The 27,155-nt window shown below is 43.1% G+C and overlaps 1 protein-coding gene across 1 annotated transcript in view; it reads left to right on the top strand.

The window, feature by feature from the left end:
- MAN1A2 (mannosidase alpha class 1A member 2) overlaps positions 1 to 27,155 on the top strand; it is a 309,610-nt gene that overhangs the window by 180,508 nt on the left and 101,947 nt on the right. The window contains exon 6 of the mRNA XM_030535069.1: positions 19,466 to 19,560. Coding sequence (XP_030390929.1) covers positions 19,466 to 19,560 — 95 coding nt within the window. The remainder of the gene's footprint in view (positions 1 to 19,465; positions 19,561 to 27,155) is intronic.

The following is a 27,155-nucleotide window of genomic DNA, read 5'->3' as shown; positions in this document are numbered from 1 at the left end:
CTTTTCACTATTAAATTTCATCCTATTACTATTACTCCAGTTTACATGGTCATCCAGATCTTCCTGTATGATATCCCAGTCCTTCTCTGTGTTAGCAATACCTCCCAGCTTTGTGTCATCCGCAAACTTTATTAGCACATTCCCGCTTTGTGTGTCAAGGTCAGTAATAAAAAGGTTAAATAAGATTGGTCCCAAAACTGATCCTTGAGGAACTCCACTAGTAATCTCCTTCCAGCCTGACAGTTCACCCTTCAGTACGACCCGTTGTAGTCTCCCCTTTAACCAGTTCCTTATCCACCTTTCAATTTTCATACTGATCCCCATCTTTTCCAATTTAACTAATAATTCCCTATGTGGAACCATGTCAAATGCCTTACTGAAATCGAGGTAAATTAAATCTACTGCATTTCCTTTGTCTAAATAATCTGTTACCTTCTCAAAGAAGGAGATCAGGTTGGTTTGGCACGAGCTACCTTTAGTAAAACCATGTTGTAATTTGTCCCAATTACCATTGACATCAATGTCCTTAACTACTTTCTCCTTCCAAATTTTTTCCAAGACCTTACATACTACAGATGTCAAACTAACAGACCTATAGTTACTCGGATCACTTTTTTTCCCTTTCTTTAAAATAGGAACTATGTTAGCAATTCTCCAGTCGTAGGTACAACCCCTGAGTTTACCAATTCATTAAAAATTCTTGCTAATGGGCTTGCAATTTTATGTGCCAGTTCCTTTAATATTCTTGGGTGAAGATTATCTGGGCCCTCTGATTTTGTCCCATTAAGCTGTTCAAGTTTGGCTTCTACCGCAGATGTGGTAATATGTACCTCCATATCCTCATTCCCATTTGTCATCCTTCCATTATCCCTAAGCAAATAGATTTTGTCTATTATTCTTGAGTGACCATGTGGCTATATGGATGAGATTTTCACCTTCCATGTTAGAGATGTCAGTTTTATTCCAGCTACACATGTGTGACATCGTCCACCCTCTGTTGTTCATTTGTGAGATGGGAGACTCTTTGCTTCTCCCTAAAGTAGGGGTAAGTCTTCCTCAAGAAGGCAGCTTGTAAACTGCATAGAATTATGAGTAATAGTGGGCTAATGGGGCTAGATCTTCAGCAAGTGTAAATCTGTGGAGGCCCATTCAAGTCAAATGAATTTGCCTCCATGGTCTCCTTGCTCTGAGTCTGGTGCTCCTTCACATAGACCTAAGGATATTTTGATATTGAAAGCAACGTTGGTGGTTCCATTTTGCCCATGTCTACAATGGATGAGGGGCTCTCTCTAAAGCACTCTCAAGGGATGCAGTATCAGCTCTACCCTTGATTGCAGTTTCTCTGGCTGATGAACTTGGTGAGGATCATTAGCAGGCAGTAATAATCCTCCTTATATTGCAGCACTCTGAAGATGGTTAATTGGAGCTAATGTTCCAGAAAAGAACTCCAAATCTTTTATTTTCTGTACTTGGGTGCTCCCAAAACCAATGAAGGGCATAATCCTGATCCAGTGGAGTTCACTGATGTGTTTTTGCCTGTACCCCATGTACTTTTTAAGTTAAGAGTAAGCACATAAAGGTATAAGAACTTGCAAACAGAATGCCAATCCGTTATGGGAGATCCATAGTTCAGGAACCCCTCATTCAATTTGCATGAAACTTGATAGAAAAGTTTTACATTTGCTCCAGAATCACTTTCCTGATTTTCAACCCCGTAAGTCTTTATTTGCAAATTTTAGAGGGGAGTGAAAAATAGAGGGCTTATAATAGGAACTGGGCTACAGCCTTAACTATGAGAAGCCTACTAGCTTTTCCATAACGAGGACAAGTAATATAAAGTTGTTCAAATCCGTCGTTTCATGGTGTCATCAGCACTCTTTCTTGGGAAGCCTGTCTTCCGTGATTTTCATCTCTCAGGTCACATGAGAATTAATCACTTCCTTTTCTCACTGCAAGGACTCTTTCTCTCTGACTGAACCTGGATTCTGAGTTTTAACCTCAAAAGCTTTTGGCTAGAAATGGAATACGTGAAACTTTAATCCTCTCCCTCTGTATTTTGACAAATAAATTCCTTCCTTGATTATTTGGCGTAGACTGCTCTGATCTGCTAGAAAATTGTTTGTTAGATATTTCCTTTAGAACTTTGAGAGTTTTGTTGAATATCGTTTTGTAATCCCCTTTGATTTTAACTATGTTTTAAGGATATTGTCAAATTACAAATAGATATTCTCTCAGAATATACATTTCCAGAATTATTGGCTACTTAATGAAAAGCTTCATGTGGACTTTCTAAACTCATAAATCAGCTCTACCTTGTTTGGCACAAAGAATGGATTGTCGAGAGAGATAAAGAACTGCTTAAACTCACCCCCTCGACCCAGAATTCTTGTTTTTTCTTACAAGGTGGAACTTTGTGGATCATAAAAACTCCAAATTTGATTGTTAAAACCAAATAAAGAAACCCCAGCAGCAGCAAACAAGTAAAACACTAAAATAATGCCCTAAAATAACAGAACCCTAGTAATGGATAGACGATCATTCTTTACATATGATACAAGCCTGAAATCGTATGAAATTTACACCATAGCATATTGCTATGTTTAAAAAATCGTATTATGTAAAAAGAACAAAGCAAACTTTATTTTAGTGGTCTTTGCATGCGTGTAGGAGGATGAGGGTTATATGCCATCCTAACAAAGTATTCTCATCTATTTTATTTATTAACATCATAAAAGGGATGATTTATCATTTTATTTTCTCTGAACTAGGCTACTTATATTAAATCTACACAGCATAAAAAGCCCAATTATTTATTGTGTTTACCTTTGCTGGCCTCAGATATAAAACAGTTCTTTTATGTGATTATCTTTTCTTATTTTGATAACCATCATCAAAGTAGCATCTCTTTCTGGGTGAGATGATGATAAAATTCAGGTGGATAAATTCACTCTGAAAGCTGTCATTGAAAATAGAGGAATAGGGATGTGGAATACCTGATAGGCTATTCACAGATAATCAAAACAATCCTTTTCCAGAAGATTGATATGCAGTGTATCTTTTGTTCAGGTTTCTTAAAGAAACTTATGGTGATGCATGCCCTTCCAGTCCTAGAATCTATGATTCTATTGTGGATATCCCATCATATAAAGATTAGATTTCACTATATTGCCAAGAAATGAGCTCTGTGTTCTTAAGCGGTCATGAGAGCTCTGTTACTCTCTGATGTGACACCTCCCTACTGGCAATTTCACATTTTTTTCATATATGTCAGACCCCAGACACACATGCACACAAAACAGTACAGATTGTAATGCCAATCCTCGCCATTTCGTATGTACTGGATTTTTCATAAATGGGAATATCGACTTTGTCAAGGTTCCTTCCCCACTCTGAACTTTAGGGTACAAATGTAGGGACCTGCATGGACACTTCTAAGCTTATTTACTAGCTTAGATCTGGTAACTCTGCCACCATCCAGAAATTTTAGTGTCTGGAGCACTTCCTGTCCCCCAAAAACTCTCCCCTCCCTGGGTGGCTTTGAGGGACTTCACCAATTCCCTGGTGAACTCAGATCCAAACCCCTTGGATCTTAAAACAAGGAGAAATTAACCATATCCTCTCCTTTCCCCCACCAATCCCTGGTGAGTCCAGATCCAATCCCCTTGGATCTTAAAACAAGGAAAAATCAATCAGGTTCTTAAAAAGAAAGCTTTTAATTAAAGAAGAAAGGTAAAAATGATCTCTGTAAAATCAGTATGGAAAATACTTTACAGGGTAATCAAATTCGTATAGCCCAGAGGAACGCCATCTAGCCTTAGGTTCAAAGTTACAGCAAGCAGAGGTAAAATCCTCTCAGCAAAAAAAGGACATTTACAGGTTGAGAAAACAAAAAATAAGACTAATCTGCCTTGCCTGGCTATACTTACAATTTTGAAACATGAGAGACTGAGTCAGAAAGATTTGGAGAGCCTGGATGGACGTCTGGTCCCTCTTAGTCCCAAGAGTGAACAACACCTAAAACAAAGAGCATAAACAAAGACTTCCCTCCACCAAGATTTGAAAGTATCTTGTCTCCTTATTGGTCCTCTGGTCAGGTGTCAGCCAGGTTCACTGAGCTTCTTAACCCTTTATAGGTAAAAGAAGCATTAACCCTTAACTATCTGTTTATGACAGAATTGGAGTTGGGAAATTATATTACCTCTATACTTGATACTGGTGCAGCCCAGTTCAGGCATCCACAATTCAAGAAGGATGTTGATAAATTGGAGAGGATTCAGAGCAGAGCCTTGAGAATGATTCATATATTTCAGCCTGAGAAGGGACCCCTGAGATCATCTTGTCAGATTTCCTGTGTGCCACAGGCCATAAAATTTCCCCCAAATAATTCTTAGAGCGGATCTTTTAGAAAAACATCCAGTCTTGATTGAAAAATTGCCAGTGATGGAGAGAGAATGTTCCACAGCCTTTGGTAAAGTGTTCCAGTGGTTGGTTACCACAGCTGTCAAAAAACGTATGCCTTATTTACAGTATTGGAAAACATGTCTTATAGTGGTAGAGTCCAGGAGCTCAATCATTTAAGTGTAACCAAGGGCAGGTTAAGGGCTGACTTGATCACAGTCCGAAGTGATCAAGATGGGGAACAAATATTTGATAGTGGGCTCTTTTGTGTAGTACACAAAGGTATAACAAGATCCAGTGTGTCAGGGCCGTCCTTAGGCATAGGCAACATAGGCAGCTGCGTAGGGCACCTGAAAATTTGGGGCACCACTGGGTCTTAGTGTCCACCCTCTTGTTTTCCTATCCCTGTTCTGACCCTTCCTGCAGGCTCCCACAGATGGCTGCTCTAGCCTGGTGAGTCTTCCTTGGGAGGGAATCTAGTAGTTAAAAGTGAAAAAACCTCCAGCCTGCCAGACCTATTAGCACAACATTGAAACTGTTAAAGAGACATTCAAGGGGTAATAAAGCCATTTAACAGGCATTTGCCAACCCCAAGGTATATACTGGCAGGTTTCAGAGTGGTAGTCCTGTTAGTCTGTATCAGCAAAAACAAGGACGAGTCCTTGTGTCACCTCAAAGACTAACAAATTATTTGGGCATAAGCTTTTGTGGACTAGAACCCATTTCATCAGATGTCCACGAAAGCTTATGCCCAAATAAATTTTTATACTGTCAGTTTCTGACTTTACTGACAAAAACAGTTGTGCATTAATGTAATATTTACACAGAACATGTCAGTCTACAGGACCTTAGTTTAAAATTTGCTTTAAAAATATTTCATTAGTGAGCTGGTGAAGATTATAAAATCACATTTCTAAAAAATGCTTGCATAGAGTTTTAGATGCACAATCATCTTTAGCCTTAAATGTGTGGATCTTCACACATAGTTTTTTAAATAAATCCTTCAAAAGACCTCCCTTATCTAAAATATATATTTTAATTACTATAGTTTAAAAAAAAAGTGCTTCCAAGTCTTTCTGTCCTTTCTGTCCATCCCTTCACCACCTCTCCCCCCACAACCCACTGAAGAGAGCCCTTAAAGGGACAACAGTCCTTCCCTTCCAGATAGCTGGACAAAGAGTTCCCTTTCTTTACTTCTGACTATCCGACAAACTAGTTTTAAAAGAACCCTCCAGCAAAATCAGTACCTTAGTAAGACAAAATCCTTGTTATACCTAAAATCTTTGTATCATGAAATAATAGAGTTTGCAATGCTAAGGAAGGGTAGAAGGGAGTACAGCAAAATAGAGACAATGGATTTCAGGAAGGCGGATTTTGGTAAGCTTAGAGAGCTGATAGGTAAGGTCCCATGGGAATCAAGACTGAGGGGAAAAACAACTGAGGAGAGTTGGCAGTTTTTCAAAGGGACGCTATTAAGGGCCCAAAAGCAAGCTATTCCGATGGTTAGGAAAGATAGAAAATGTGGCAAAAGACCACCTTGGCTTAACCACGAGATCTTGCGTGACCTACAAAATAAAAAGGAGTCATATAAAAAATGGAAACTAGGTCAGATTACGATGGACGAATATAGGCAAATAGGAATGCAGAGGCAAGATTAGAAAGGCAAAGGCACAAAATGAGCTCAAACTAGCTGTGGGAATAAAGGGAAACAAGAAGACTTTTTATCAATACATTAGAAGCAAGAGGAAGACCAAGGACAGGGTAGGCCCACTGCTCAGTGAGGAGAGGGAAACAGTAACGGGAGACTTGGAAATGGCAGAGATGCTTAATGACTTCTTTGTTTCAGTCTTCACTGAGAAGTCTGAAGGAATGTCTAATATAGTGAGTGCTTACGGGAAGAGGGTAGGTTTAGAAGATAAAATAAAACAAGAGCAAGTAAAAAATCACTTAGAAAAGTTAGATGCCTGCAAGTCACCAGGGCCTGATGAAATACATCCTAGAATACTCAAGGAGTTAATAGAGGAGGTATCTGAGCCTCTAGCCATTATCTCTGGGAAATCGTGGGAGACGAGGGAGATTCCAGAAGACTGGAAGGGGGAAAATATAGTGCCCATCTATAAAAAGGGAAATAAAAACAACCCAGGAAACTACAGACCAGTTAGTTTAACTTCTGTGCCAGGGAAGATAATGGAGCAGATAATTAAAGAAATCATCTGCAAACACTTGGAAGGTGGTAAGGTAATAGGGAATAGCCAGCATGGATTTGTAAAGAACAAATCGTGTCAAACTAATCTGATAGCATTCTTTGATAGGATAACGAGCCTTGTGGATAAGGGAGAAGCGGTGGATGTGATATACCTAGACTTTAGTAAGGCATTTTAGTAAGGTCTCACATGATATTCTTATAAACTAGGAAAGTACAATTTAGATAGAGCTACTATAAGGTGGGTGCATAACTGACTGGATAACCGTACTCAGAGAGTAGTTATTAATGGCTCCCAATCCTGCTGGAAAGGTATAACAAGTGGGGTTCCTCAGGGGTCTGTTTTGGGACCGGCTCTGTTCAATATTTTCATCAACGATTTAGATGTTGGCATAGAAAGTACGCTTATTAAGTTTGCAGACGATACCAGACTGGGAGGGATTGCAACTGCCTTGGAGGACAGAGTCAAAATTCAAAACTATCTGGACAAATTGGAGAAATGGTCTGAGGTAAACAAAATGAAGTTCAATAAAGATAAATGCAAAGTGCTCCACTTAGGAAGGAACAATCAGTTTCACACATACAGAATGGGAGGAGACTGTCTAGGAAGGAGTATGGCAGAAAGAGATCTAGGGGTCATAGTGGACCACAAGCTTAATGTGAGTCAACAGCGTGATACTGTTGCAAAAAAAGCAAATGTGATTCTGGGTTGCATTAACAGGTGTGTTGTAAACAAGACACGAGAAGTCATTCTTCCGCTTTACTCTGCGCTGGTTAGGCCTCAACTGGAGTATTGTGTCCAGTTCTGGGCACCGCATTTCAAGAAAGATGTGGAGAAACTGGAGAGGGTCCAGAGAAGAGCAACGAGAATGATTAAAGGTCTTGAGAACATGACCTGTGAAGGAAGGCTGAAGGAATTGGGTTTGTTTAGTTTGGAAAAGAGAAGACTGAGAGGGGACATGATAGCAGTTTTCAGGTATCTAAAAGGGTGTCATCAGGAGGAGGGAGAAAACTTGTTCACCTTAGCCTCCAATGATAGAACAAGAAACAATGGGCTTAAACTGCAGCAAGGGAGATTTAGGTTGGACATTAGGAAAAAGTTCCTAACTGTCAGGGTGGTTAAACACTGGAATAGATTGCCTAGGGAAGTTGTGGAATCTCCATCTCTGGAGATATTTAAGAGTAGGTTAGATAAATGTTTATTAGGGATGGTCTAGACAGTATTTGGTCCTGCCATGAGGGCAGGGGACTGGACTCGATGACCTCTCAAGGTCCCTTCCAGTCCTAGAGTCTATGAGTCTATGAATCTATGAAACATATTTTTTTAAAGTTGGAGAAATTTCATAACCATGTCTCTTGTTATGGAGATCACACAAAGTAAATTACTGTTCCCTTTTTCTAAAAGCAATGAACATTGTTATGAACACACTAAACCTCTCTGATTAATTTAAAAGAATGTCTTTGTTTCAGTGAGTTAAATAGGTAGTAATCTGGAATGCTGGCTTAAGATTTGAATACATTTAAAATATAAATTCAACTTAGAAATACTGATGAAGAAAATGTAAAACAGAGAAGAGCTACATCATGTATTCCATTATATGTAATGTTGTATTCAGCAGGACAGCTGACTCACCCTTACTATGAAGTTTTTGCAAATAAATCTCTGACAAACTTCAGGGCATATCAAAAAACCTGTGACTGACATTTTTTATTCCCAAATTTTAGTGCTTTTAATTAGGTACTTTCTTCGTATCCATTCTGCATGAGGGAGAGTGCATGGAAGTCTCTGCGGGGAACTGTGACTCTCCGCCACCATGAGGCAGGCTGGGCATCTCACTATCCTTTGCTGTCAAGTCCCTCCTCCCCCTCCCCCACCAGGCTGTGAGCTTGGGCTGCCATCCGGCATAGGGGCACCAGTTTAATAATACTGCCTAGGGCCCCATAAATCCTAAGGACGGCCCTGCAGTGTGTGGATATTGAAGCTAGACAAATTCAGACTGCTAATAAAGGCAGTGAGGGTAATTTAGCATGGGAGCAATTTACCCAGGGTTATGGTAGATTCTCAGTCACTGGCAATTTTACAATTCAGATTAGAGGTTTTCTAAAAGATCTGCTGTAGTTCAAACAGGGGTCGCTGTGATCATCTAGTTTCACCTCCTGCAGGAGCACAGTGATCCCTTCTGACCTCATAGATTCCAAGGACAGAGGGAATCATTGTGATCATCCTATAGAACACAGACAATAGCATTTCCCTGAAATAGTTCCTTTGTGAACTAAAAACATATCTTTTAGAAAAACTGGTGACCAGTTTGCCTGGCAGAATTTGGAGCATATTCACAGCTGCTGTAACTTAAACATAGCTGTCCCTGCCCCCAAAGGACTATTTCAGCATCTGAAGATAGCTGGAATTCAGTGGCACTTTGGCAATGTCTTCTGTTTCCTTGGCCATACCCCCTACAACAAGACCTGCAAGGGTGATGGTGTAGTTCTGTTACAGTTGCTTTGCATCATGGGTATTCCTGAGTGGAGGGGGTGGGACATTGGGAAGTAGGACGTGGATTTGAGTGGCACGAGGACTGGGGTAGACTAGGGGCAGGGGCACCTGTCAATCCCACATTCTCCCTTCCCATGTCTGTGCCAACATATGGGGAGCTCCTGCCCCTCCAGGGGGGCTTAGTCCCCCCTCATATGAAGATGCCTTGTTTCTCTGGGGGTGTCTGAGTCCTTTCACTGCCCCCAGTGCGTGCCAGGTTCTGAGGGGCATGTGTCCAGCTATAAGCATTAGACCCTCTCCCTGTGAGCTGAGTTCTGGGTGGGGCTTGCCCTTTTGGGTGGGGAGCTGAGAACAGGCATACTTTGTGCATACCACAGCATCTAAAGCATGCAGGGGTGGGGGGATGGACATGAGCTAAGATGAATTGAGCAGGTCACACATCTTAGAGCTATTTTTGCAGATAGCAGTCACCTCCATGGGGTATTCTCATTCCATTGAGAACATCTCATTGCAATGAATGGGCTATTTCACACTGTTCAGGCCCTCTTATGCTGCAAATGGATGTATACAGGAGTCCTTTCCCTTCATTGTGCTTCGGTCCTTCCTGTTTAAAGAACAATGCTTCAGAGTCCTCTAAAGTCCACCTGCTTGTGTGGATTTTCTTGACATTTGCTATGCCTTGTTGGAGTGCAGAAAATATTGGGTCATTTGGGTTGTGGGCCAAAAATAGGCATTTTGAAAAAAAGATTCTAGTGCAGTCTTTTTGATGCATGTCAAAATGTCTCATGCAGTATTGTTGTAGCTGTCTTGGTACCAGGATATTAGAGAGACAAGATAGGGAAGGTAATTATTGGATCAGCTGCTGTTCGTGAGAGAAACAAGCTTTTGAGCTTACACAGAGATCTTCTTCAGGTCTGGAAAATATATATATAATATACATTTCACCCACCTTTGGGGGACCCAAATTGCATATGACATTTAAGAACATGTTCACTTTTTAGCTTGCATAGATTTGCAGACTGAAAGGATTATAGTGCATATATGCCAATAAAGAAAAAAAAGCGAGAGGATTTCTATGCAGCCACTTTGTGCTTGCCTATGTATAGGGCCCTGCTGCTGGCACAGCGCTGCCTTTAGAGCTGGGTGCCTAGTCAACAGCCACTGCTCTCCAGCTTCCCAGCTCTGAAGGCAATTGTGGCAAAGTACCTACCTCTCCTCTGCTAGCTCAGTCCTTCTTAGCCTTGGAGACACAGGCTTGGGCAAAGCAAAAAGCCCTTCACAGTTGCACAGGGTCTGGCTGATCCCTTCTCAGTCAGGCCCCCCGGCTGATCCCTTCTCAGTCTGTTTTCCTCTCCTTCTGGGGAGAGTGCAATCTGCCTTGCAAGAAAAGTTTCAGAGTTCAGCTGCCCCCTACTTATTGACAGCTACTCTACTTCTCTCCTCCCCCCTGCTTCCCTGCCAGGGAGGGTTTAAAAAGGTCTCCAGCCATTGGGGCCAGCTGAAACTAATTAGCTCCCTGGTAACCCCTGTTCCAGCTGAATCTTATTCCTCCATGGTTAAGCCTTCTGGGACTAATTACTACCCCTCTCCTGGTAGCTAAGTGTCCTGAGTTTGCCACAGCAATGCAGAAGTAATAGTGGCAATATTGCAACCCCCCTAAATAACCTTGCAATCCCCCTGTAACTCCTTTTTGGGTCAGGACCCCCAATTTGAGGAACACTGGTCTCCCCCATGAAATCTGATTAGTAGAGGGTAAAAGTATACAAAAGACTGGATTTCACTGTGGGAGACCAGATTTCACGGTCTGTGATGCATTTTTCATGGCTGTGAATTTGGTAGGGCCCTATCTATGTAGTTCAAGACAATGTGCTTACACCATGGTTCCTGGTGAACAGCCACCACTGACATTTCTAGGCTAAGTCTTTATACAGCTGTGGCATAAAGATGTAATAACTCATGTTGCTTGCTATGAGTTGTGTCTGTTGTAGTATAACATGTTTTTATTTTATGGGGAGGTTTACTGTGAATACTGTAGAATAGTCAGTAGCCAGTCTACCCAATTTTTTTGTTTTATTGTGGGGACTGGCAGGAGCTGGAGGCAGAGAACTTTGTGAGGAGCAGGGAGGGGGGACAGGGAACTACAGAGGGGCAGGAAATGAGGTTGTTTGGTAGGCAGGCCTTAGATTGGCTGTTTGAAAAAATCTGTTTTACTAGCCCCAGGAGGGTGAGTAAGTGGAGAGGGAGGAGCAAGTAGCTACTTCCTGATCTCTGTGCAGATTAATGTGGTGTTTCCAGAGAGACAGTTTGGAACTGACAACACAGATACCTTGACCTCTGTGGGAAAAGAAGTGTGCGCTGGCCAGGGTTGTCAACATATAGATTCTGAGCAATTACGGATGTGATGTAGCTGTGAAAAAGGCAATCACCATCCTAGAACATATTAAGCGAGGCATTCCCACTAGACATAGAGAAGCATTAATGCATTGTATAAGGCACTGGTAAGATCTCATCTGGAGGTTTCAAAAGTCTGTTCACCTATGTTCAAGAAGGAGGAAGTCAAACTGGAACAAGTACAGAGAAGAGCTACTAAGATGATCAGAGGAATGGACAGCCTATCTTATGTGAGGAGACTGGAAGAGTTTGGCTTGTTCGGTCTAGCAAAAAAGAGGTTGAGAGGCATATGAAGCACAGCCCTAGGGGAAAAGGTGCCCTGATATCTAGCAGTGAGTATCAGCTGACCTGCCCAGCCCAGTATGCCCCAACTCGGTGTTGTCATAATCTGTCTCTGAAAGATGTCATGTAATATGTCAATGGAAAGCTCACAACTGACTGATTATTAGTATTGTTGTGTAATATAGGTGCAAGTAACTGATGCAAATTTATGAACATATACTGAAATTATAATTCTTAAAATATGTTTGCCAGACAAACAGGAGCTACCTCACCCTAAACAAAGGAATATGGTTTCTCCACCTGCAGTTACTTCCAGTATTTTGGAAAACAATGAGAATGCATTTACATTACAGCTGTCAAATTATTAAAAAAATTAATCACAATTAATCATGAGATTAAAAAAGTCATTTTTAATCACCGTTTTAATCACACTGTTAAATAATAATAGAATGCCATTTATTTAAATATTTTTGGTTGCTTTCTACATTTTCAAATATATTGATTTCAGTTACAACACAGAATACAAAGTGTACAGTGCTCACTTTGTTACTATTTTTTTATTACAAATATTTGCACTGTAAAAAAGATAAAAGAAATAGTATTTTTCAATTCAATACAAGTACTGTAATGCAATCTCTTTTTATTGTGAAAGTGAAGCTTAAAAATGTAGAAATTTTTAACATAACTGCATTAAAAAATAAAACAATGTAAAACTTTAGAGCTTACTAGTCCACTCAGTCCTACTTCTTGTTCAGCCAATCACTAAGAAAAACAAGTTTGTTTACATTTATGGAGATAATGCTGCTCACTTCTTATTTACAATGTCACTTGAAAGTGAGAACAGGTATTCACATGGCACTGTTGTTGCTGGTGTTGCAAGATATTTATGTGCCAGATATGCTAAACATTCGTATTCCCCTTCATGCTTCGACCACCATTCCAGAGGATGTTTACATGCTGATGATAGGTTCTGTTTGATAACAATCCAAAGCAGTGCGTACTGATGCACATTCATTTTCATCATCTGAGTCACATAAAAACCCATTTCCGCATCAGAGTGTTGCTCTTTCAAGACTCTCTTGCAGCATGTTCCATATCTAGTCCCTCTCAGATTTTGAAAGGCACTTCAGATTCTTAAACCTTGGGTCGAGTGCTGTAGCTATCTTTAGAAATCTCAAATTGGTACCTTCTTTGTCTTTTGTCAGTTCTGCAGTGAAAGTGTTCTTAAATTGAACAACATATGCTGTGTCATCATCTGAGTCTGCCATAACATGAAATATAAGGCAGAAAGAGGATAAAACTGCAGTGCACGAGAGATACAGTTTCTCCCAAGAGAGTAGTCACAGATTTAATTAACGTTTTTGTTTTTTTTTTAATAAGCGTCATCAGCATTAGAGACTTGTGTACTCTTCAGGGACTAATGCACCTGAGCCAGTATTTGCAGTGACACCCCAAACAGCATGTTCAAAACAGATTGGGATATATTAGTCAACTGGACCACCGCACTGGAAGTCCTTAGGTTAGCATAGAGAAATGAAGGTTAAAGCATTCTGATCAAGCCATAATTCATCAGTGACGCTGTAGTGAACTCCATTTTCAGGTTCTGTCTCTCTCTCTGACTTCCTTCCTTAGTCAGTTCCCAGGTGAGAGAGCCCACAGACTTTTTCCAGAGCCCTCACTTATTCTCCCATCTCACACCTCTCAGCCCTTTGTTCTTGAGTAGGGGCGGGGGTCTCTGCTCAGCTTCCCTACTGAGAGTATCAATCCCTATTTCTCAAATTGTTTCTCTTGGACCCCTTGTTGATCTGAGTTGATTTCAGTCAGTTCCCTACTGACTTTATCCATTCTACCCAGGCAGAGAGGTGACACACACACCTATGTTTCTTAGGTCTTGTCTACACTATCAAGTTTTGTTGACAAAAGTGATGTCAACACTCAGAAATCGGCATAATAAAAGTCAGCAGAGGGCGTCCACAGTTGAGGCACTATCATCGACAGTGTGAGCATTGCACTGTGGGTACCAGCTCAGTACCATCTGTTGCTAGGTGTTGTGGGAAGGTGGACCAGATCACGGTGCATCTTGGGACCTGGCTCAGTGTCCTGTGATGTATTGCTTTTTGTTCCAGAACTTGGTGGGCTTCCGACTTTCTTTCGTGGTATTTTTCAATGGCCCTTCTTTGCTGTGCACCCTGGCATCTTTGTGAGAAGGGATGGATCCCGCATTGCTCTCCTGTGCTCTGTTAACTGCCATGAAGACATCGTGGATGGCAGTGCAGTTAGTTGCAAAGTTCCTAATTGAAGAAGACTCCCAGTTGCCTGACATGCTGTGTGATATGGATAGGAGCAACTTTATATTGCTTTTGGCATTCACAGAGCAGCTGAACATGCAACATCGTTTCTGGGCTTGGGAAACAAGCACTGAATGGTCGGATCATGTTGTCATGCAGGTGTGGGATGATGAGCAGTGGTTACAGAACTTTCAGATGCAGAAAGTCACCTTCCTGGAACCGTGTGTGGAGCTCACCCCAGCACTGTGGCACAAGGACACCAGAGCTGTGTGTAGGTCCAGCTATCATTATGAAAGTTGTCTGAGGGGGTGGAGTGAAGGGGAAACCGAGACGTCCTGGAAAGTGGAGAGAACTGCGTGGGTAGAGTTGGGGGGCGGAGGAGGCATGGAAAAGAGTTCTGAATGTGCTGCAGGAGAGGGCAGGCATAGATCTGCTCAGTCTGCAGCACTATTAAGGACTTTAGCATCTGCGTTTGCCCTTCCATGACTTTAATCATCTCCTCATTAGTGTCCTTAACAAACGCCTGATTTTCTTTTCTGTCCTGCTTTTCAGCTTCTCTCCAATCCTTTTGTTCCCTTTTCTCTGCCTTGGAAGAGTGCAGTACCTCCCAGAACATGTCTTCTTTGCTCTGTCTTGGGTACTTTCTTATCTGGGGGAGACACTCCTCTCATGTGTATGGGTCACATGAAGGTCACATCTGCCAAAGAACAAGAACAATGCACAGAAGCATAATTGTTAAATTCACTCACAGCATTGAAACATTTCAGTAAAATACGCCTTTTGTAACATAACAATCAGTTTCTCACTGACCTTTGGCAAGCACACATCTCTGCAAACTCCCAAAGCATGATGAGTGTTGGGGCGACACTCCACATGGGGAAAAGAGCACTCACTCTGCAAGGGTTGTGGTGCAGCCAACTAGGGGAAAAAATCTAAACTTCTCCCACACTTTTCCACAGGTGGAAGCAGGACCGGTGCAACCATTTAGGCAACCTAGGCGGTTGCCTAGGGCACTGGGATTTGGGGGAGCGCCATTTTCTTCGGCAGCGACCGCGGAGGCCGGATCTTCATCTGCCCTGGTCGCTGCCAGCATTTAGGTGGAGGGAACTGTGGAAGGGGAGCATGGGGAGGGTCGCCTGCAGCAAGTAAGGGGGGGGCACGCAGGGGAACTTCCCTCCCCAGCTCACCCCTGCCCCGCCTCCTCCCCAAGCACACCGTGGCTGCTTCACTTCTCTCTGCCATGGAACCTTCGGCAGACGATTGCCAAGAACTTCCAGGAAACTTTCCTGGAGCTCTCTCTGGAGGATTCCCGTAAGATCTCAGCATGCATCAAAACCTTGTTCCACCATACTGATTAGCTACACAAGGAAATGTCCAGCTCACAGAAACACAGCCAGACTTCTACATTTCTATACCCTGCGCCCACCTTCTCACTACAGAAACCACAGCCACTGATCAGGCATCTCCTCACCTACTTCTTGCTTGTAAGAGAGCAACTGCTGAGACTGACTAGACACCTCTGGAGTGGTGAATAGTTCCTGGCTGCCTGCTCCACCAGGTGACCCCTCCAGGAGCTCCACATTGTCATCTAACTCCACCTCTTCATCAATGAATTTGTCCTCCAGGTGAGGTCCTCTTTCCACACCATCCAGGCCAGCTGAAGTATGCACAGGGCTCTTGGCGGTGGAGGTGGGGTTGCCACCAAGGATAGTGTCCAGCTACTTACAGAACCGGCAGGTCTTAAGTGCAGTACTAGAGTGATGGTTTGCCTCCTCACCTTATGGTACGCCTGGCTCAGCTCCTTTATCTTCATAGCCCTTTTTGCACAAGCCTCAATAAATGTAACTGTAGATATTCCAATTCATATGGCTCAAACGCAGCTGAGACTGCAAGGCCTCCTCTCCCAATATACTGAGCAGATCCAGCAGATCCGCAGCAGTTCAAGCAGGAGGGCATTTGCTGCAATAACCTGCCATGATCACCTGGGAAGATGCAATGAGACCTCTCCATGCCAAATGGAATTTCAAAAATTCAAAGGGGGCTTCTAAGGGGGCGGGGTGGATGGTTATTTACCTGGGTGCAGGGCAGTGGAGTTCAAACTACTGACCAGAGCGGTCACGATGGGCATTGTGGGACACCTTCTGGATGCCAATTAAAGCTATAAAACCAAGCGTGGTGCCTACACTGGCACTTTGTCGACAAAAATTTAGAGGAAAAAGACTTATGCCTGTTTTCGGGGTGGTTGTATTTTTTTGCCAAAACAGGGCGTTTTTGCTGCCAAAAGTCACATCGCAGTGTGTGCGCATTCACTGTTTGTAGAGTAGACAAGGACTTAGTCATCCATGAGAACAAACTTAATTATTTTTTCCCCCACTGAGTAGCAATGCAAAGTATAGAGGAAAGTGAGGCATACCTAGAATTCATGCAAATGTTACAGGAAATTCCCACTTCATCACAAGTATGCAAATATGCATTATTTCTATGCAGAACTGTGTAGGTTTTGTCAGTATCAGGGCATAAGGCTTTTATTACAAAGGATATTGTCAGCAGTGAGCGGGAATATGAGAGGATTCTAGTGCTTTAATCATGGGTAAGCAAAATGTAGGGTGAGATAATATCCTGTGAATAAGTGTAAGGACGTTGTAAAAGGCTGTGAAGTGGTTTTTAAATTGTACACATGTGATATTCTTTCTGGGGAGTTGGTTCAGTGTGTGAGTTACACTGGGATCTGGAACCTCCTGAATCTTATTATGTCATGGGCCAGGGTGAGTATGTGCATTTTGAGGCATTGTTCAAAGAGCATAAAGAGAAAGTAGCATGAGCAGCCCTCCCCCGACCTTTAATAGTGTTAGATGGACTCTTGTGGGTGGGAGGGAACAGTTTGTAAAAAGAAGTGAAGAGCTGGTACATTTCATCAACTGCGGGGTTGGCAGAGTAAAGATATATGTGTTAATGGGGCATATTGGGACACTTCTGAAAGAGGGCAGAGTTAAGGTTGCCCATGCAATGTTAACTGAGTGTTTCCTGATTTTCAGAAGTTTGAATTTTGCTCAACTCAACATTCTGCAATGGGACAACATGCCACCAAGCAACCTTAACTCTGTGTTAATGTAGCTTTTTGCACTGAATACACTCAGGCCTTGGCTACACTTGAGAGTTACAGCGCTGTTGGTGGCTTTACAGCGCTGTAACTCACTCCCCATCCACACTGGCAAGGCACATACAGCGCTGTATCTCCGTGGCTACAGCGCTGCTTGTACTCCACCTCCCCTAGAGGAATAAAGCGAATAGCGCTGCTGCTGCAGTGCTGGGGTGCCAGTGTAAACAGGGAATAATCTTAGTACGCTGTGACTGACCTCCAGAAGCTTCCCATAATCCTTTTAAGTGAAGGTTTTGCTCTTTGTTTTGTTGTGATGCCTCTCTTTGTTTTGTTGTGAACTTCGGGCTCCCGGAGCTGCTTATCAAAAAAACAAACACAGCCACTGTTTGCTGTGAATGAGCAGAGGCAGGGGGGCTCCCTTTGGAACGCCCACAGCTAGTGTTTGCTTGAGGAGAGGGGGAGGGAGGGGCTTGAGGAGAGAAGCAGCGTGGCGGGTGGGAGGGAGGGGGGTCTGCTTCGGAGCGGCTGCTTATCTGGTCTGTGAGGAAAAAAACTGCTGTTTGCTTTCAGTGAGTGAGAGAGGAGTAGGGGAGGGGGTCGGAACTTGGAAGGCAGGACACTGACACAGTGTCGGCTCCAAAAATCCACTCTTTCTCTCCCCCACGCTCCCTGTCGCACTCCATCCCCCCCCCTTTTGAAAAGCACGTTGCAGCCATTTGAATGCTGGATAGCTGCCTGTAATGCACCTCTCCCAACACTGCTGCAGATGCTGCAAATGTGGCCACGACAGTGCACTGGTAGCTGTCAGTGTGGACGGACTACAGCGTTTTCCTACCAGCTGTATGAAGACAGGTTTAACTCCCAGCGCTGCACAGCTGCAAGTGTAGCCATACCCTTATTTTTGTAAAGCATTTGACTCAGTGCCAAAAACATTCTATTTAAAAGATTAACAATTAGCACTCTACAGCATCAATAACAGGGCTGCCCGAGGGGGGGGAAGGGCAAGTGGGGCAATTTGCCCCAGGCCCCACAGGGGTCCCCATGAGAATATAGTATTCTATAGTATTGCAACTTTTTTATGGAAGGGGCTCCCGAAATTGCTTTGCCCCAGGCCCCCTGAATCCTCTGGTTGGCCCTGATCAATAAAGCACATATTAAATGAATTCAGAACTGGCTGACTTATCTCAAAAAGTAGTAGTCAATAGGAAATCATCATCAAATGGGGGTGTTTCCAGCAGAGTTCCACAGGGATCAATTTTAGGACCTTAACTCTGGGTTAACTAAGTTTTTTGCCATTTAATAATACAAAATGGAACAAGCATAGGCTCAGGTGTGGTTTCCACAGATACTGTGACAATGTGACAGGTTCCAGAACCCTGCATAGATGAACCACCCTAAATTCAGGTGCTAGAATGCTGCATAAAGATGCAGATTATTTACTGTTGAATGTTGTTAGGTGGGCTTTATTAGCTCCAGCCATATAGAAAATGGTTTGGAATCATTCTTATGAGGCAGAGGGACCTAGACTAGAGACTGAGCAGAATTAATCCTTCTGGAAAATCAGACTTAGGGAGAAATCTTAGGCTGAGATTTTTTTAAAGATCGTTTTTGAAGGTGTTTTCAAATACCGAATATTAATTGAGAAAAAAGGTGGATGACGTGATCTTGATTGAACTAACTTCTGCTGGTGAGAGAGATAAGCTTCTGAGTTTACACAGAACTCTTCTTCTGGTCTGGAAAAAGTACTCAGAGTTTTACAGCCAAATACACAGTAGAAGAGATTGTTAAGCATGAAGAGTTAACAGGTCGCAAGAGACTGTTCAAGGTGAAGTGAGGAGTTAATGGTCTCTGTGACACTCTGAGTACCTTTCCCAGACCTGAAGACGAGCTCTGTGTAAGGTTGAAATCCTGTGCCTTTCACCAGCAGAAGTTGGTTCAATAAAGGCTATTACCTCACCCACCTTATGTGTCTAATATCCTTGGACCAACACGGCTGCAACAGCAAATAAGAGTAATTGGATGTTTTTCATATTCTTCAGTGTGTATCCAAGGAGCAGCATTGTTGAGCATGAAAGCTCAAAATTGAAACTTCATGTTCAAATCTTAGTGAAATGTGGAAAGTGAACAAATAAAAATAAAATCATAAACGTGAATAGAGAACAGAAAAAAAATTGGTTTTGATAATCTAAAGTTTTCCTAATGGAATCAGGGGGATATATATGTTTTAAAGTGACAATCTCTCTTTAATTTATAGTAAGCTAAAGAAAACCAGGTTTGTTAGAAATTCATCCTTCTGTCTACTGTCACAGGTGTTCAAGCTCAAAGCAGTGCAGCTGGCAGGAAAGCTCCTTCCGGCATTTAACACACCCACAGGCATTCCCTGGGCAATGGTGAATCTGAAAAGGTAACAGATTTTCTTTTGTCATAGTTCTAAACCAAAAATTGTAATGGCACATCTCTGTCCTTTCTAGGTAGAGGAAGTGTGGAAGATACAGCCGAAGTGATATTCACTACACTTGAGAGTAAATATACTAGGAGCCTGAGGATTTTGCCTCATGTGCATTAACATTAACTGTAGCAGATTGTGATTGCTTTCATTTTGCATATGAAGGTTCGGCCCACTATAGCTCCATGGCTATTATGCAATGCTATATATTGGTCCAGAACCTCTAGTCAAAAGGGGCACATGAGCATTTTATAATGGGACCTGCAGTCTCTGTAGACCACACCTGGTCCAGGCAACATAGTTAAACTCTGTGAGCTTCATGTGTTGTGTGGGCTATGTGTTTGCCACACTTTTCTCAACAGAGATTCAAAATACTTGTAAAGATGAAAGGACTGATTATCCACCCAGTCATACCAGTTTCACGCTGATGTAAATCTGCTGATTTAGTGGAGTTACTCCTGATATACATTGGTGTAACTGGAAGAAGAGTCTTGACTGATGGTTACATATAATGTATAATGTCCTTCTCTGGCTTAGTCATCTCACATTTATATTTTTAAATTACATTTTAAATTGATGTGTGTATGTACTTTATTTATTGATTGTGTAGCACCCTGGGTTTCACAGTCATTATTCCAGTTTAATGTAGCCTCAAAATAATCTAAATTCTAAGATGACTACATTAAGAGGGAGCTAAGTTTGAGAGTACATATAAATAATTTATGGTAAAGTATGAGAGATGTTTGAAATTATCCCAAAACAAAGCACTATAAATCCAGGAAATTCAGAATTAAGATTAAACTAAATTGAAATCCAAATATGTTAAGGTATGGATATGAACAATTAGTGCACCCAAATAATCATAACTCTACCCTATAATGACACTACTCAATGAGCATATGATTAACATATTTTAATATTTGTGGTTTCAGATTAAATCAAACTGATTTTTAAAGACACGTTAGATTTTGTTCTTTCTCTTTTGTTTTCCACCTTTATTTCTTCAGGCTGAAGTTAAGGTTGTTTGAATGCCCTATAGCAGAGGTTCTTAACCTTTTTCCTTCTGAGGGCCCCTTCAACATACTATAAAAACTCCAGGGCCCAGCAGGGGTGAGAGAGGGAGATTCGGGGCTCTGGGCCAGGAGTGGGACCCTTATGCATGCAGGTGTAGGTTGACTTCTATTTTGGGGTGGCAAGGACTGGTGCGGCTTGAGCCAACTCTGCACAGCAGGGTCCAGGGAGGAAGCACCACCTCCACTCCCTGACTCACCTCAGCAGGCCACTCACCCTGTCTGGATTATGGAGAGATGCAACCAAAACATAGAACTCAAAGCGGGGTTCAGCTCAAAAAGTTTGAAAACCGCTCAGAGTGCAGACAAGGGATAGCTCGAGATTGTGTGCAGTGAGGGTGCAGGCAGGGGATAGGTCAGAGTGCAGGGAAGGGGGTAGCGAGGGGCTGTGTGCACGCAGAGAGGTAGCTCAGGGTGCAGGGAGGGGGTATCTAGGGCTTGTGGTTGGGCAGGGGGGTAGCTCAGGGTGCAGCGAGAGGGGTAGCTAGAGGCTGTGTACCAGGAGGGCTCCTCCTGGAGTGGCTGCTCCCCAAGGGCTCTCTTGGCCCCAGAGTCAGGTCCCCCGGCCGGGCAACTCTTACAGGCTGTGTGAGCAGTCAAAGGGGGCTGGGAGCTGAGGAGCAGCTGCAACCCTGGGCACCAGCAGCGGACAGGGGAATGTCATGGCTGCCCGCTCCGTAGCACCACCAGCCAGAGGAGCAGCTGCCCCGCACCGCCTGGCTCCAGCTTCCCCTCTGTCTATGTCCTGGCCAGAGGGCAGAGCCTTAGGAGGACTGGGGGAGAGGAGGAGGTGAGGGAGTGGAGCTGCCCCTGGAACTACCCCACTCTCGATAAGGCACTGTAGTTTTGGGCGGCAACACCCTTGTGCCCCCTCAACTCTGCCCATGTGCTCAGGGCTTCTGCTTGAGTTGGGGCTTCAGCTCCACTGATTCTGGCTTCAGCCGGGGGTGGAGGGCACAGGGGCTTGGGGCTTCAGCCCTGGAGCAGAGACCTGGCTTCCAGCTTCAGCCCCAAGAGGAGGTGGGGCACTGAGGCTCGTGGTTTCAGCCCCACAGCTCCCGCTTCAGCTCTGCAGGGGGGAGAGGGAGGGGGGTGGTGCCGGGACTCAGGGCACCGGCTTTCAGCCCCAATCCCATTTGAGAACTAGTTCCCTATAATGCATTTCCATACTTTGCCATTTTATTATTTCTTTAAATTTAGAAACTTATCTCTGAAGTGCCTGGGTTTGTAATGTTTGGGGTTGGGATAATCACAACATCTCTGTAATATATATTACCCTAAATTACTGTCAAGCATTGTGAACCTTAACTCCACGTTCACAGTTGGGAATTTCCATGTGAGTGTTTATGATTGTTTTTTAAAATTATTAAAAATGTCAACGTGAACACTGAACAGGAAAGTCAAAAGCAATGATTCTCTGAGATTCATCTAATGATTTGTAGGTATGTCTTATGAACTGGAAATCATTAAAAATATGTAACTGTTAGAGTCTGATTCACCGGTACACTGTGGCTGCTTTAGGCTGCTCTGGAGCAACACAAAGCAGCCAGAGCATACTGGCCAGTTAAACTAGGTTTACAGCTGCTTTGCATTGCAAGAGCAGTGCAAGTCAGCAGGAGATATATCCCATTTTCTTCTTCCCTACTGTTCTCTATACTCCCCTGCACACACAAGTCCTAGTTTCTGACCACTGTTCATACACACTGCAAGTTTTCTATTCCCTCTTGTCCTCTCTGTTGAGTAGATCTGGTGCAGTGGGTGATAGTTTTAAAATAAATATTGAAGATTAATAGTTATTTTTGCTGACATTTTCATAACTGAAAATGTATCTGTCATCAGAGGCTGAAGAATAAAATCTCCTTAACAGAAACATATGAAGAGTCACATTTCAAAATGGCCGCCATTTCCCATTGTCTTTAATGGGCCTGAGGCCACAAGCTACCTTTCATTAAGATTCCTTCTTACAAAACAGGTACTGGCTCCCATTGCTTCCTGTGGGAGTGAAACCAAGCTGTCTTCACAAAAGATGGTGTTTCTCTATGCTATCAGGAAATGAAGAAGAGGACTGTGAGAAGCCAGTGAATGGAGACAGTGGCCATTTTGGCTAAGCACAGCATGTGGCCTCAATCCCATTGAGAACAGTAGGAGATCGCAGCCATTCTGTAAGAGGGCAGTTCACTGTCAAATTTTCTGAAGTAGAACGAGAAACTGTCATTTATGAAAATAATAACAAAAGTGATCAAACAAAAAAGAAAAACAAAAAACACCATCTTCAAATATAGCCAAGCATAAAATTTCAGGTAGTTTTAACTGTATTTTGGAGTTTGAAGAGTTTGCATTTTTCTGTTATTGTTAGCTCAACCAAAAGTAATGGACCTGATGTCACTGAGTGACATTCTATCGCTGTGCTATGCAGGAGATCAGACTAGATCAAAATGGTCACTTCTGGCCTTAAAATCTATGAATTATTCCAGATATTAAAAAGAAGTCAGACAACTGATAATACATTTCTTAAAGAAGCCATTTTAATTAATTTCCGTTAATAAACTAATTCATTAACTTATAAATGCTAAGGGCTTGTCTACACAGAAAAGTTTTTTTTTCATATAGATAAATTTCAGTTTTTCATCATAAGTTCCCTTACATTGATGCACAAAAGTTCTTTTTTTATTTAGCTGGCATCTTATCCCACTTTAATTGGGAAGCAACTTAACTCTTAGGCCTGGTCTATACTACAAGTTATGTTGATGTAAGGAGTCTTGCATCAACCCAGTTGTGCTTGTGTCTACACTTACATTTGTTTCCGACTGAGTAAGTGGCCTGTTATTCCGACATAGTAACACCACCTCCCGGAGTGGTGTTGAGCCAAGGTTTATGTACAGAGGTTGGCACGGCACGCATGTAGACACTGTGTTACCTTTGTCAACCCTACTGATCGTCTAGCAGTTGTCCCACACTAACTGCTCTGGTCACCTTTGTGAACTCCACTGCCCAGGGGTCATATAGACTGGAAGACACACCTCCCTTTTAAAGCCCTGGGGATTTTTGAAATTCCTTTTCCTGATTGACTAGCTTGGAGAGCACACCTAGCAGCTCTCCGCTGTTGTGTGCAACTGCCTAGCTGACCGTGCCAGCTACACACTCCAGATGTGCTCCAACCTGGAGGAGACAAGATATATTGGAATTCCTGGGCCTGTGGGGAGAAGAGGTTGTGCTCAGGGTATGCAGGAGAAGGGGCATGATGGACCAGCAGCAGTGATGCATGAAAGCCAAGGAGCTTCAGCCCGCATACCAGCAGGCCAACAATCAATTCAGTGTCAAGCCGCAGACCTGCCATTTTTACAATGAGCTGCACCGTGTATATCTCCAAGGAGCCCAAGTCACAGGTCTCTGCTGTGAACAGAAAGGAGGAGGGGGTGGACAAGGAAGAGGAGAAGGATGGGAGACAGGCAACTAGATCCAGCTGCACAGCATGCTAGGACCTGTTTTTGACTCCACTGCAGTCCAGCCAGTCCTGCCAATAGAGCATGGGCAAGCCCCATGCAGGGGAATGAACCTCAGGTAAGTGTGTACATAAATTTTCCATTCCAGGGATGGCTCCCTCAAAATAGCAGGACACAGCTTTTGACTTTTCATTAATTTAACCGTGCTAGAAGAACCAAGAGAAGTAGAGTTATCTGCTTTTCAGTCCCTTCTAGAGTTAGGTGCGGGGAGCGGGAGCATGCAAAGCAGTTTGTTTATGTACACAGGGGTGTCCCTTGAATCCTCCTGAGAGATCTTGATGAAATTGTCACAGAGGTGCTCTCCAATACTCTGCCACAGAGTTCTAGGGATGGCAGCCTCATTTCTTCCTCTGTGGTAGGACGATTTCCCACGGCACTCAGTGATAACACTGGCAGGCACCATTGCAATACACAGCCTAGCAGTATACGAACACAAGTGGCTTCGGGATGCCAGCAGCAGCTGTGTTCTCTGTATCTTTGTTACCACCAGGAGTGAGATATCAGCTACACTCACCAGAACCTGTGAAAAAAGGTGCCAGTATCCAGTGTCAGTGCCCTATGTTAGTAGTTTTATGCAACCAAGCAATTCTCTCCTCATTTCCCTAATCTCTAATGGGCCATTCTCACCATGGCTGGTGCTGTGACTGGCACCATGCATGAGTAATCCCAGCCAGAAGTGAAAATGAGCTTGTAGTTCTTGAAACTTTAGGGGAGCAGGGGAGCAAGTTCTGCATCTTAAATTTCAGTTTCCATAGTGACTATTCTGACAGCGGTAACTTTATGTGTTTATCTGCAGCTGCTGCAGCCTTGAGGGTCTTCCCCTCCAGATCCACAGAATGCCTGACCCAGATAAGGAGGAGAAAGAAGGTGACTTAGGATGACATGTTCACTGAGCTTCTTCAAGTCAGTGCTGCACTGGACTTTGAGCACAGGGACTGCAGAATGAACATTGGGGACAGCCTGGAGAAGGAAAGAGTGGAGAGGAGGAGGATGCAGGAAAAGAAGAGGGAGATGCACCAAGACATAATCAGGCTTCTCAAGCAGCAAACTCAGATACTCCAGACTCTGGTGGACCTGCAGGTTCAAAAATCCCATGGTCGCTTCCCTCTGCAGCCCGTTGAGAACTCAATATTGGGACCTCTCTATATCCCTTGTCCTCTTCAACATTCCACATGGCATCCAAGGCTGCTTCACTATCCCTACCACTCCACCCCGCGGGATACTAAAGACAATCACAGCTTCACATACACTTACCTGTGAAAGTGATGGTTAGTGTGTGAAAAAGGCATGAATGTTCTTTCCCTTTCATAAGTTCTGTTCTATTCATTTAAGTTTCAGTAAGTTTATTTTAAATATATTTATTTTAAAATTTCACTTTCTTTTTTTCACTAAATTCTTGTACAAAATGAATGTCTTTTATTTAAAACATAACTCTTTTTTATTTGTTTGCAACATCTACTACCAAGTGCTTAACAGGTATGAAAGCAGCCAATTACTTGTTACTGACAATGTGCTACAACTCATAGAATAAGCCATAAACAAAATTAATAGATGTATTGACAGCTTTATATTTCTGTACATACAGCAATCACTACATGATTCCTATTAGGCCACAAAAGAGCAGGGCCGTGTAGAGTACAGTACAACAAAACACATTATGTAGCTTACTGTAAAAATGGTCTTTCAAAACCCGCCCTGAGCTTTGAGCTCTTCTAATAGCCGTTGTGTCTGCCTGTTCAAACTCAGCCAACAGCCATTCTACCTCCATCCTCTACCCAGGCAGAAAGGTTTCCTCTTTGCTTCACAGATATTATGCAGGACACAGCAGGCAGCTATGACCATTGAGATATTTTTCTCACCGAGGTCCAATCTTGTGAGTAAACAATGCCAGAGTCCTTTCAACCTACCAAACGCACATTCAACTGTCATTCTGTACCTGCTAAGCCAGTATTTGAATCATTCCTTGGTGTTGTCAAGATGGCTGGTGTGCAGTTTCATAAACTAGGGGAACAACGGGTAGGCTGGGTTGCAGACCATTGTTGGCATTTCAACATTCCCAATACTAATCTGCTGGTTGGGAAAGAAAGTCCCTGCTTGCAGCTTTCTGAAAAGTCCTGTGTTCCCTTCCATGACCAGCCCACTCTTATGTGGGTGAAGCATCATCAGTGATCCACCAATGCTCGCATTACCATAAAAAAGTAACCCTTTCTGTACTCTGCGGCAAGGTGGTCTGGTGCTTAAATAGGCATATCCATGCTGTCTATCACTCTGCCACGGTTCAGGAACCCCATTGCTGAAAATCCATCCACTATGTCCTGCAAATTGCCGAGAGTCACAGTCCTGTGTAGCAGGAGGTGATTAATGGCTTTGCATACTTGCATGACAATGGCCCCTCAGTGGATTTCCCAACTCCAAATAGATTTCCGACTGACCAGTAGCAATCTGGCGTTGCAAATTTCCCCAGTGCCATCGCCACTTGTTTCTCTGCTGTTAGTGTGACTCTCATTCTGGTGACCCTGCACTGGAGGGTTGGGGAGAACTCAGAACACAGATCCAAGAGTGTTGCCTTGTGCATCTGAAAGTTCTGCAGCTGCTACTCATCATCTTACGCCATTGTTACAATGCGATGCCACTGATCAGTGTTAGTTTCTCAGGCCTAGAAGTGGCTCCCCGTCATCTACAGCTGCTCTGTGAACTCCACCAACAACTTTGAATTGGTTCTCGCTATGTCTCATAGCAATGTGTCCTCCATGAAATCTTCATGTTCCCTACTGATTCGGGTCTTCTGCAGGATTGTGCACTCTGTGCTTGCAATGCTCATGACAATAATGCAGAGCTGGGAAGGCTCCATGCTTCTGTCAGAGATGGCAGATAGTGAGGAGGGCTATGCAGGTTTGTGGGATTTTGAAAAAAGGCATGAAAATTATGGAATACAGATGACATTGTGGGATGGAGACTGTGCATGTTGGGAAGTTGACCC

Source organism: Gopherus evgoodei, chromosome 1 (assembly GCF_007399415.2).
Source record: "Gopherus evgoodei ecotype Sinaloan lineage chromosome 1, rGopEvg1_v1.p, whole genome shotgun sequence".
NCBI classification, from domain to species: Eukaryota; Metazoa; Chordata; order Testudines; family Testudinidae; genus Gopherus; species Gopherus evgoodei.
Note: the sequence above shows the minus strand (reverse complement) of the source record. Positions and strands in the feature narration are given on the sequence as shown.